At 37.9% G+C, this 13,782-nt stretch overlaps 1 protein-coding gene across 4 annotated transcripts in view; it reads right to left on the bottom strand.

Annotated features, from left to right (window-relative positions):
* The window catches only part of LOC121376022 (DNA repair protein complementing XP-G cells-like), a 39,521-nt gene that overhangs the window by 14,716 nt on the left and 11,023 nt on the right, over positions 1–13,782 (bottom strand). For 2 of the 4 annotated variants that reach the window (XM_041503787.1, XM_041503794.1), the window contains exons 6-9: positions 11,153–11,293; positions 9,160–9,450; positions 5,499–6,078; positions 1,470–2,203 (exon numbers count right to left, since the gene is read on the bottom strand). In XM_041503787.1, coding sequence (XP_041359721.1) covers positions 1,470–2,203; positions 5,499–6,078; positions 9,160–9,450; positions 11,153–11,293 — 1,746 coding nt within the window. The remainder of the gene's footprint in view (positions 1–1,469; positions 2,204–5,498; positions 6,079–9,159; positions 9,451–11,152; positions 11,294–13,782) is intronic. The other 2 variants (XM_041503802.1, XM_041503811.1) reach the window with 2 other exon arrangements.

Here is a 13,782-nt window from a genome sequence, read left to right as displayed (position 1 = left end):
TGAATAATACCGGTAAAACTGTTCAAATGTGAATAATAAAGGTAAAACTGTTTAGATGTGAATAATACCGGTAAAACTGTTCAGATGTGAATAATACAGGTAAAACTGTTTAGATGTGAATAATACCAGTAGAACTGCTCAGATGTGAATAATACAGGTAAAACTGTTTAGATGTGAATAATACCGGTAGAACTGCTCAGATGTGAATAATACAGGTAAAACTGTTTAGATGTGAATAATACCGGTAAAACTGTTCAGATGTGAATAATACAGGTAAAACTGTTCAGATGTGAATAATACAGGTAAAACCGTTCAGATGTGAATAATACCGGTAAAACTGTTCAGATGTGAATAATACCGGTAAAACTGTTCAGATGTGAATAATACAGGTAAAACTGTTTAGATGTGAATAATACAGGTAAAACTGTTTAGATGTGAATAATACAGGTAAAACTGTTTAGATGTGAATAATACAGGTAAAACTGTTTAGATGTGAATAATACTAGTAGAACTGCTCAGATGTGAATAATACAGGTAAAACTGTTTAGATGTGAATAATACCGGTAAAACTGTTTAGATGTGAATAATACCGGTAAAACTGTTCAGATGTGAATAATACAAAAACAAATCATGTGTACATGTATATAATAATGACAATCTAATTAAAATTAGCTCCACTATTACATGTGGATCTAACACCAGCCAGTTGGAGCTCATGTCCACCAATCAAAACCTTACTTGCAGGGTATACTCCATGTTTCGTGTGAATTTACGAATGCCTTAAAACATGTTTTATTTTATAAAATAAATAATTTGTAATGTAAAACTGAAGACTGATTTAGTTTTTTTTTTTATAAATAAAAAAATAATTTTTAATGTAAAATTGTAGACTGATAACCCACCCCGTACGTATTGGTATGGTTCGCTGTACTGCGGCCACTAAAATAGACTCGCCCGATATTTTTAGAATTTGTATGCTCCGAAATGACGTTATAAAAGGCGAAGTGTGATTGGTCAATATTTAAATTATTATTTACAGACGAAATGTTACCTGGACATTGGGGACTACGCAGTGTTGTTAGCAATCCGATTAAAATTAGTTCTACTGGTCTAAATAAGGCATTCGTGATTCACATGAAACATATCGTATACCCTCAGGATAATTCGGAATGTTTTCAAATTATTTTTAAATCACTGGCAGGATTCTGCAAGTAAGGTTTTGATTGGTGGACATGAGCTCCAACTGGCTGGTGTTAGATCCACATGTAATAGTGGAGCTAATTTTAATTAGACTGATAATAATGACTGCCTATATTTAATTTGTAAAATTTAAATGACATAGTTTTGTAAAACTTGACTCTTAGCTTCCTCGAAACATTTTGTAATTGCTACATACCCTCTTCCTCCCCCCATCACTTGCTGAGCATTACAAATATATGTAGTATTGTTAAATAGCCCCAAAAACCTACCACAGTGAAATTAGCTTTAAAATCATCAGTCTTATTTTCCACATCAACAATTCCCTCATTAATGTCGACCGCTGAATCAAGTTTGATGATATTCTTGCTAATGTCGTCTGCTGAATCAACTTTGATGATATCCTTGCTAATGTCGACAGCTGAATCAACTTTGACGATATCCTTGCTAATGTCGACTGCTGAATCAACTTTAACAATATCCTTGCTAATGTCGTCCACTGAATCAATATCCTTGCTAATGTCGTCCACTGAATCAATATCCTTGCTAATGTCGTCCACTGAATCAATATCCTTGCTAATGTCGTCCACTGAATCAATATCCTTGCTAATGTCGTCCACTGAATCAATATCCTTGCTAATGTCGTCCACTGAATCAATATCCTTGCTAATGTCGTCCACTGAATCAATATCCTTGCTAATGTCGTCCACTGAATCAATATCCTTGCTAATGTCGTCCACTGAATCAATATCCTTGCTAATGTCGTCCACTGAATCAATATCCTTGCTAATGTTGTCCACTGAATCAACGTGTGGTGAACCAGACTTCTTCCATGATGGTGATTTGCTCTCAGTAACAGTTTTGATTCCAGCGTCTCTGTTGTCATCACTGTCACCTCCGCTGCTGTTAGAAGCCATTTTGTTATCCAGTTCAAACATGGCCGCTGGAAACATGTCATCACGTTTAACTTGGAGCGGGTCCACCACAACTTCAATGAAGTTTTCGTCTGAAACAACCAAACAACTTAATGCAGGGCTTCTAGAATGTATATATAAAATCCACTAGCCACGGGATCAGTGATTTAAGACATTTACTAGCCACGATTACAAATCCACTAGCCACGGGATCAGCGATTTAAGACATTTACTAGCCACGATTACAAATCCACTAGCCACGGGATCAGCGATTTAAGACATTTACTAGCCACGATTACAAATCCACTAGCCACGGGATCAGCGATTTAAGACATTTACTAGCCACGATTACAAATCCACTAGCCATGGGATCAGTGATTTAAGACATTTACTAGCCACGATTACAAATTCACTAGCCCTACTTATGTACTTTAATTACTTAATATAATTTTACTAAATAATTGTAATAATCGGATATGTGTCACCTAAAGAGGGAGATAGAGCTTAAAACCCTAACATTGGGGGCTTGGGGTTGGGGCAAGATATTCATATTTACAAAATAGACTTAACTGTAACATTTGACAACAAAAATTCACTAGCCGTCGGGCATGGCAATATTATTTATTTACTAGCCCAACATTGAATATCACTAGCCATGGGAGTGGGGCTACCATAATCTAGAAGCCCTGTCTGGCATGGTGATAGTAGTTATTTACTAGCCCAACATTGAATATCACTAGCCATGGGAGTGGGGCTACCATAATCTAGAAGCCCTGTCTGACATGGTGATAGTTGTTATTTACTAGCCCAACATTGAATATCACTAGCCATGGGAGTGGGGCTTCCATAATCTAGAAGCCCTGTCTGGCATGGTGATAGTAGTTATTTACTAGCCCAACATTGAATATCACTAGCCATGGGAGTGGGGCTACCATAATCTAGAAGCCCTGTCTGGCATGGTGATAGTATTTATTTACTAGCCCAACATTGAATATCACTAGCCATGGGAGTGGGGCTACCATAATCTAGAAGCCCTGTCTGGCATGGTGATAGTATTTATTTACTAGCCCAACATTGAATATCACTAGCCATGGGAGTGGGGCTACCATGATCTAGAAGCCCTGTTTAATGACGTAAAGTAATAGCCAAAGCTAACACAGGGCTAGCAGGTGAAGGAGAAATACACCGTGTTAAACCTAGCAAAACATTGCAGGTTACACACCACCATTAATTACTCCATGCAGTTCAATACAAGTCAGAATATATTCTGTGAAAAATACAGACCGGCCTCGGTGGTGCAGTGGTTAAGCCATTCGACTGCAGCCTGGTACCAGCTCCAACCCAGATCAAGTTCTTAAGGGCTCAATGGGTAGGTGTAAGGCCACTACACCCTCTTCTCTCTCATTAACCACTAACAAACTAACAACTAACCCACTGTCCTGGACAGACAGCACAGATAGCTGAGGTGTGTGCCCAGGACAGCATGCTTGAACCTTAATTGGATATAAGCATGAAAATAAGTTGAATTGAATGGAATGTTAAAAATACAGCACTGTTGAGAGGGTCATGAGACTACTAATTTTAGGGAGTGCTCTCAACTGACAAGTACCATGTTAAAAATCAACATATACATGTAGGTTGACCACGACATTTTTCATTTGACGGCCTCTACATGTACATGTGTATGCCTGACCGCCGCCTTGTGTTGCTGTTATACAAGTGGCACCATACCACTTGCACAGCTGTTATCAGTTAGTACTACATACATATATACATGTATATAACAAGTAACTTCAAATCAATGGGTTATTTAAATACTACAGAGGTCAATCAACATGTAATTATCAAAGAAAGATTTTAAAAAGCATATCAGAATTTTGTATTTTTTTTGTGAGGAACTATTTTCTAAACTGGATTATACATGTATATATACTCTGTCAAAAAAGAAACGTATAGGGAAAGAAGAAAAATATAGTGTTTTTTGTACAATGTTGCTGAATGACCATGTTTGTTAATGTTCCTGGAATGGAACAGCATGCCCAAATGCACCCTAAAACAAATTTAACACACGTTGTGCGACAATTGCAAGAAATTGGCGTGAAATGGTCAGATAACAAGGTTATAACCATTTTAATATCTTACCACCAGAATCATCTGAAGATGTGACAAAATAACAAGGTCATAACCATTTTAATATCTACCACCAGAATCATCTGAAAATGTGACCAAATAACAAGGTTATAACCATTTTAATATCTTACCACCAGAATCATCTGAAAATGTGACCAAATAACAAGGTTATAACCATTTTAATATCTTACCACCAGAACCATCTGAAGATGTGACCAAATATAACCATTTTAATATCTTACCACCAGAATCATCTGAAGATGTGACAAAATAACAAGGTTATAACCATTTTAATATCTTACCACCAGAATCATCTGAAGATGTGACAAAATAACAAGGTTATAACCATTTTAATATCTTACCACCAGAATCATCTGAAGATGTGACCAAATAACAAGGTTATAACCATTTTAATATCTTACCACCAGAATCATCTGAAGATGTGACCAAATAACAAGGTTATAACCATTTTAATATCTTACCACCAGAATCATCTGAAAATGTGACCAAATAACAAGGTTATAACCATTTTAATATCTTACCACCAGAACCATCTGAAGATGTGACCAAATATAACCATTTTAATATCTTACCACCAGAATCATCTGAAGATGTGACAAAATAACAAGGTTATAACCATTTTAATATCTTACCACCAGAATCATCTGAAGATGTGACCAAATAACAAGGTTATAACCATTTTAATATCTTACCACCAGAATCATCTGAAGATGTGACCAAATAACAAGGTTATAACCATTTTAATATCTTACCACCAGAATCATTGAATGATGTGACCAAATAACAAGGTTATAACCATTTTAATATCTTACCACCAGAATCATTGAATGATGTGACCAAATAACAAGGTTATAACCATTTTAATATCTTACCACCAGAATCATCTGAAGATGTGACCAAATAACAAGGTTATAACCATTTTAATATCTTACCACCAGAATCATCTGAAGATGTGACCAAATAACAAGGTTATAACCATTTTAATATCTTACCACCAGAATCATCTGAAGATGTGACCAAATAACAAGGTTATAACCATTTTAATATCTTACCACCAGAATCATCTGAAGATGTGACCAAATAACAAGGTTATAACCATTTTAATATCTTACCACCAGAATCATCTGAATTAAGATGTGACCAAATAACAAGGTTATAACCATTTTAATATCTTACCACCAGAATCATCTGAAGATGTGACCAAATAACAAGGTTATAACCATTTTAATATCTTACCAGCAGAATCATCTGAAGATGTGATGATTATCTTGTCATGGTTTTCTAGATGCTCTTCATCAGACTTCGTTTCACAATTTCTTGTTATGGACTTCATTTCAGGATCACTAATGATCGACTTTGTTTCATCATTTAACAGTGCAGGTGTGTTCTCTATTGCCGTCATTAAAACTTTATCTCCAAATTGTCTGCACACCTTTTGTTGAGTACCTTGTTTGTGAGTGATTGACGTGACACAGTTTCTAAACGTTGGCACAGTGGTTATTATGCTCGCTTCACCACCATCATCGGTGTCTTTGGTCGGAATTCTTTCGTGGTCGATGACGATGGTCACTTTGGTCAGAGTCACACAGTTGGCTGGTAACTTAAATCTTTCATTTTCATCCTCACTGCTTTCTTTACACAACTCATCGGTCTCTGTGGAACACTCGTCTTCGTGGGATGAGTCATTCGCACCACCCGTCTTGCCAGAGCCAGCTGTAGCCACGAGTTCTTCACAGTTATAAATATCGTCTAGCTGTTTTATGATATTGTCTTGTAGCACAGTAGCTACTTTGCATGTATTGATGGAACCATCAACCTGGAAAGACAGTATTACTATTAAATATTAGAACCATCAACTGAAAAAATAATATTTATCTTATGTTTGTTTAATAACAAATCAGCACATTTTTAAAGGGAGAGAGAGAGAGAGAGAGAGAGAGAGAGAGAGAGAGAGAGAGAGAGAGAGAGAGAGAGAGAGAGAGAGAGAGAGAGAGGGAGGGAGGGAGGGAGGGAGGGAGCGAGGGAGAGAGAGAGAGAGAGAGAGAGAGAGAGAGAGAGAGAGAGAGAGAGAGAGAGAGAGAGAGAGAGAGAGAGAGAGAGAGAGAGAGAGAGAGAGAGAGAGAGAGAGAGAGAGAGAGAGAGAGAGAGAGGGAGGGAGGAGAGAGGGAGGGAGGGAGGGAGGGAGAGAGAGAGAGAGAGAGAGAGAGAGAGAGAGAGAGAGAGAGAAAGAGGTGGAGAGAAATGGAGAAGTAAGGGTGGGGGACCCAGTTGTAGCCACAGAGACCAAAATTAGGACAGCACATACATATACATGTGCTCTGGTCTTGATATGCCAGTTGTGGACACTATGGCATTAAAAAAACAAATTGACAACCGTGGGTGAAACGGCTTACCTAAGGTAATTTTGTATTATTATTATTACTTTTGCTGCAAATAAACATGAATGAAGGGTTATTGTGCTGGTACATACATGTACATGTATATGTACACATATTTCAAATGTTCAAGTGTTAAATACTGGCAGATAATCACGTACATCAGATGCAGGGAACACTTTGCATTTCGATGTTGTTGAGTTTTACTACTGGCAGTCATTTTTATCCAGCGGCACAAAGTGCCATCGGAGACTAACCCAACCCACAGCAATTTATGTCTCAATGAAGGAAGGAAATGTTTTATTTAACAACACATTTTAATTATGGTTATATGGCGTCGGACATATGGTTAAGGACCACACAGATATAGACAGAGGAAACCCGCCGTCGCCACTTCATGGCCTACTCCTTTTGATAAGCAGCAAGGGATCTTTTATATGCATCATCCCACAGACAGGATAACACATACTACGGCCTTTGATATACCAGTCGTGGTGCACTGGCTGTAGCGAGAAATAGCCCAATGGTCCCACTGACGGGAATCGATCCCAAATCGACCGTGCATCAAGCGAACACTGTACCACTGGGCTACGTCTCCCCCCCCCCCCCCCCCCCCCCCCCGACGACTCAATGATAGCCGTGGTTAAGTTTGAGCCCTGCGTTGGAGTGTGTGAAATGAAGTGGACTCGATCCTCTGTCTGAAGGACCTCAGGCAATCACTCTCTCAACTGAGCAAGATTCTGCTTCTTGATTTTCAAATACAGTCGGACTAGTTGATGAAATACAATGTACAAGTAAAGCATATCACATGCAGTTTGTCAGTGATATCCATGTGTGAAGTATCCTCCCTGATAACATGTCTGTTTGTTAGAGGGACAGGAACACTCTACTGACAGATAAAAGGTTAAAGTTTGTTCTGTTTAACAACACCACAAGAGCACATTGATTTATTAATCATCAGCTATTGGATGTCGAACATTTGCTAATTTTGACATATAGTCTTAGAGAGGAAACCTGCTACATTTTCCAACTAGTAACGAGAGATCTTTTATATGCACCATCCCACAGACAGGATAGCACATACCACTGCCTTTTATATAGCACATATCACGGCCTATGATGGTACAATGTACACTGGCTGAAATGAGAAATAGCCCAACGGGCCCACAGACAGGGATCGATCCTACACCGACCATACATGAAGCAAGTGCTTTACCATTGGGCTATTTCCCACCAGTATTGACTGATAAAGTCCAAATCAACAACAGAACTGTGTTTTGCTTAAAAACACCACTAGAGCCTATTCATTAATTAATCATCGGCTATTGTATGTTAAACTTTTGATAATTCTGACTCGTAGTCATCGGGGGAAACTTGCTACATTTTTCTTCATGCAGCAAGGGATCTTTTATATGCACTTTTCCACAGGCAGGACAGCCACATACCACAGCCTGTGACCAGTTGTGGTGCACTGGTTGGAACAAGAAAAAATCCAATCAGTTGAATGGATCCACTCAGGTGGTTCGACCCTGTGATGTAAGCACTAGGGGTGCAACGATATGGTCAAAACCGTATTGCGATATAAGAAACCTCTTTGCAATATGTATTTTTATAGTTGATATTATTTAAATTTAATATTTATAGGTTGTTGTTTTTTAAGGAAAGCAGAAGGCATAACTTTTTTAATGATCTTTATTAGTTTCAGCTGTCAGGCTAAATGTTTTAGGCCATATTTTTATTTTTTAATACAATACTAGTCTACTAGAACACTGGTGTGATGGTGTCAAACTATTTATAAATTGTCACATTTGAAAATCATTAGTATCGGGCTTTTCCGTTTTTGCTTGCTTGACACGGAAATGTACGTATTGAGTCGCAATGTTTCAGCAGATCGACTGAACCAGAGGTTATTGGCCGAGGTGTTTTGAACGATCAGACAAAGTATTCGAGTTCAACACAGATCGACCGAACCAGAGGTTATTGGCCGAGGTGTTTTGATCAGACAAAGTATTCGAGTTGAAGGAAAAACAGCGAAGTGTGATTCTCATTTGTTGGTTTATTTCTTTGAAGATGATAGCCGTAGCCGTATTCCAAAGTAAATGAACAATGAATAATAATGTGGAAGTAACAAAACATTTATTTGTAATCATCATTAACTAGTTATTTTTATTAGACTTTTAACACATTTTGTTTAGAAGTTAGAATCAAGTATAACTGACCTAACACTTCGTATGCCAACAAGTAAGCTGACTACACTTGATGTGATTATTACATTTCCTGTCATCACCAATTAATAAAATGATGGGTTTTTTGTTTGTTTGTTTGCTTATTTCAAGTCAAATAAGATCCAAGGAAAAAATAGTGTGTAAAAATTTCAATATGCAAAACTGTACCGCGGTTCGTATCGAGCTGATCAATTATCGCCATAAACCGGTTTATCGTTGCAGCACTAGCAAGCACCCCAAGTGATCACTCGACTGAGCCAAATCCTGCACCCAAATCAACAACAGAGTAACTCTCACTTTGTTAGATTCTGAGCTGGAAGTCTGACCCTGTTCCTCGGTGCTAGCTTGACGTTTTGAGTCTTCCTCCACCTGTCTGTGTCTGCCAACTCCCTGTATGAGGATGTAGTGCGACGTGTCGTCAGATACGACTCTCTGCGACTGGATCTGCCCCGACGCATCGCCGAAGTGATGAGAGACGTCACCACATGACTCGACGTTCAGCTCCTTCCTCACTGCATCGAGTCGCGTTGTCAGTCGACTCTGCTTTAGGATCTTCGCCATCTGGTACGACGAGAAGTCTTCCGCATCCTGAAGTAAAACAAATAAATATATTAATAATAATTTTTTATACAATGAGTGCACATTCATTCATTAATCATCAGCTAGTGGGTGTCAAAGGTATGATAATTCTGACAGTCTTCAGATAACATCAAGGAAACTTGAACGGACATCAAGGTGTAACCAAGTGGGTTTTATTGTTTTAATGATTTTAGTATGCACAAAACACATGCACCTAAACCTTTGGCTAGGAGCTGATGGGACATGCATTTACCTGTCTAAACATCTGACCTCTGACCTGGGACAGTGACCATCAAACAATAGACTGGTCAGCTGTGTTTGACCCAGTTGGTGGCTATTCATTGTCACTCACCTCATATTCTTTCACCTGTCACGATCTGCACGGCTAGACTAAGCACTCTCAATCTGCCTTTAAACTATACTGGAATAATTGGTGAGTTATATTTCTACTTTTCTAATTCACTTTACTATTTTACTAACATACATAAAGTAGAGTTTATAAATTACAAATAAGGTTTAAATAAATAACTATGGTACTTCAAGTAACATTTACTTTGATAAATGAATAAACTGAATTAATGTATTGGTAAGCATTAGAATTTGGGCATGGCATTTAAGCTGTAACAATAGCTGATATCCCTATAGCCAAGCCATAATTAAATGAGTTGTTATTATTGTTTTAGAAATGTATGTGAATAGTGTGTATGTGTGTATATTAAATTAGAATCGTATTAGTTTTATTTTACATGTTTCTTGTAGACGATTTGACTGTTTTGATGATGTTACCACCCTAAATCCCACATCTCAAGGTACTGATATAAACCCACAGCTCACAGTACCGGTATAAACCCACAGCTCACAGTACTGATATAAACCCACAGCTCACAGTACCGGTATAAACCCACAGCTCACAGTACCGGTATAAACCCACAGCTCACAGTACCGGTATAAACCCACAGCTCAAGGTACCGGTATAATCCCACAGCTCAAGGTACCGGTATAAACCCACAGCTCAAGGTACCGGTATAATCCCACAGCTCACGGTACCGGTATAAACCCACAGCTCAAGGTACCGGTATAAACCCACAGCTCAAGGTACTGTTATAAACCCACAGCTCAAGGTATATCTGGGTAACTTGTATCCACTGTACTGTACTTAAGATAATGTTTTGTGTACCTTAGTTCAATTTTATTACACCATAACATTGCCATATGAGTAATTGTTGTTGGCTGTAAATAATGATTTAAGATTACCAGCGAATGATTAATGTACGGTAATTCTGTATTGTGTTTATTGAAAAATAAACTGACCCGAGCACTCTACCACTTGAGCTAGATCTCAGTCCGATTGTAAAGCTATTCCACAATTTATATGTAATAAATAAACTGACCCGAGCACTCTACCAATTGAGATAGATCTCAGTCCGATTGTAAAGCAATTTCACAATTTATATTGTATAAATAAACTGACCCGAGCACTCTACCAATTGAGCTAGATCCCAGTCCGATTGTAAAGCTATTCCACAATTTATATTGTATAAATAAACTGACCCGAGCACTCTACCAATTGAGCTAGATCCCAGTCCGATTGTAAAGCAATTCCACAATTTATATTGTATAAATAAACTGACCCGAGCACTCTACCAATTGAGCTAGATCCCAGTCCGATTGTAAAGCAATTCCACAATTTATATTGTATAAATAAACTGACCTGTGGTAACTCAGCCGCATTCGTCCACCTCCGTTTTCTCACTTCCTTCATCTCAGTGAGGATTTCATGTTTGATCTCCGATGGCAACGACTGGAAATCTTCCGACTCCACATCAACATCTTCCAAACTCTGAAACTCACCCTGAAGTGACAAATGATATCACACTTAGTTACACCGTCGTCTTACACACACAGATCAATATTGTCTCCAGCGTATGTTCGAGATAACACAGGACAATCTATTTCGGATGTCGTCGGCATCCCTTTATTATTGGATTGTGTGGCTCTGGTGACCAGTACCCCGTTCCACGAAGTGATCTTGGCCCTAAGATCAACTTACATGTACAGTAAAGTACGTTTAGAACGAACACGCTTATAACAAACTACTGGTTAGAACGAACTGATTGTAAAGTCCCGATTTTCTCCCCTATATATTAGTAATACATTTTAATGTATAGAACGAACTATGTATAGCGAATTAACTGTTAAAACGAACCAATTTTGTGGTCCCAAATAGTTAATTCCAGTGTAAATAAGTGTTTACATAACGAACCGTGAATACCGGAAGCATTACGTATCAAACCAATCAGTGTAAAACGCTGCAAAGCCATGGGATCGACCGCACGACCGCACTAAAACAACAGCCGAAATAACTTTTGTTTGTCTGGACTTGGGAACAGGTATCAATTAAGGGATTAAGTCACTAATTATACCGGAACCGTTACGTATCAAACCAATCAGTGTTAACGGACAGCTGACCGTGAGATCAACCGTACTCCAAAAACTGTCTGACACGTTCAACTCAATATATATATACAATGATATTAATCAGCGGTAATTAATGGGATTCTCTTTGTTTGTTATAAATCAACACAGCCCATCGTGCTTGGCGTCACGTGACCTCATCGTGTATCGTGAACTGTTTTGCAAAGGGTGGGTTCAAAAGTGCTGCGTGTTCCGAGAGTTCTGACGACGAAGACGACAACACCCCGTTAGCAAATCTACAGACAGTGTGGAATGAACTCGTGAGAGCCATGCCAGTGCCAGATGGTGTCACTCTGGAAGATTATCTCACTGCAGACGAGCAAGTTGTAATCACCGAACAGCTGACAGATGACGACATCGTTTCAGAGATTATCGGAAAACGAGACGGCCACAGTGATTCTGAACCAGAGGACGATACACAGGAGCCACCCGAACAACCAACGCCCACAGTAGTTGAAACGCACAAGGCACTCGAGACAGTCAGACTGTTTTTTCAGAGCAAAGGAGATATTCGATTGCCAGTATTTGACAGCATTGCGGACATTGACTCGGCATTAGAAGTTATGCGTCCAACGCTAAGTAAACAAACCACGATTAGTGATTACGTGACGAAACGTGATTAGGTACATGTAATTCACTAAACTCTTTTGATGTGATCTTTCAGTAATGTTTTGTTGTATTTATTGATTGTAATAAATGATATATTTTTTATAAATGTCTTATAATCACCAAGGCATTATTTTTTTTATATTTTTTTTACTATTATATTGAGTTCAAAATTCAAAATGGCCGACTTTCGGAATAAAAATTACCAACTTCTGCAAATGTGTACAACGAACTACTGTTATAACGAACCAATGAAGCTGGTCCCTTGCAGTTTGTTATAAGCGTACTTTACTGTAAGTGCATACGGTAGCTATGCATTTAAGGTAATCTTAGGGCTAAGATCGCTTCATGGAACGGGGCCCTGGTTACCAGAGCCACACAATCCAATAATAAAAGGACGCCGACGACATCCGAAATAGATTGTCCTGTGTCATTAAAATTAATCTGATAATGATCACACTGTCATGCAACTTCTCAACAAGTACCGTAAATATGTTTTAATTACAAAATAAGCACATTTGTGCCCATTACATACCATTTATGTTACAACTTGTTTAAAAATTGTGTCCATCTGCCTTTCCCTCATTAGATACCTTTTTTAAACGACTTGTGACATAAATGTTATCTATAATGACCACTCTGTACATTCTTAAGATGAAGTCTAAGATATTCAAAATAATGAAATTCATCCTCAAACAATATCAAAGTTAATAAATACTCTTACAGCACAATGTCGGTCATGTCTACAATCCTATCCTAGCCGTAAATACCAGGACTAGCTCTGGCACTCATCCAAATTCATCCTCAAACAATATCAAAGTTAATAAATACTCTTACAGCACAATGTCGGTCATGTCTACAATCCTATCCCAGCCGTAAATACCAGGCTAGCTCTGGCACTCGTCCAAATTCGTCAATTGACAATTTTAAAAACAATTGGCAAATTTTATTTTAATTTGGTAAATAAATTGTATGTAATAATTGTTATTTTATTAGAAATTAACTGGGGTTTTATAATTTTTAAGTTTAAATAGATGATTTGGTGAATTTTTCTGCTTGCCCTGAATATAGGCATGTTTTTTGTCACAAATTTCAGTTTAGCTCGACATAATAATAAAATAAGAAGGGTTTTGGAAATAACAAAAATGTTCTATTTTAAAAATGTCATAAGAAGAATGGAATTATATTATCTTGATTATTAGCTGATCGTACTAACTCTGTGTTGGATTATTCCCTAGTAGTTGGAGATGTGTTTTATAA

The sequence above is a fragment of the Gigantopelta aegis genome, chromosome 1 (genome assembly GCF_016097555.1).
Source record: "Gigantopelta aegis isolate Gae_Host chromosome 1, Gae_host_genome, whole genome shotgun sequence".
NCBI classification, from domain to species: Eukaryota; Metazoa; Mollusca; class Gastropoda; order Neomphalida; family Peltospiridae; genus Gigantopelta; species Gigantopelta aegis.
This window is presented reverse-complemented; position numbering and strand designations above follow the sequence as displayed.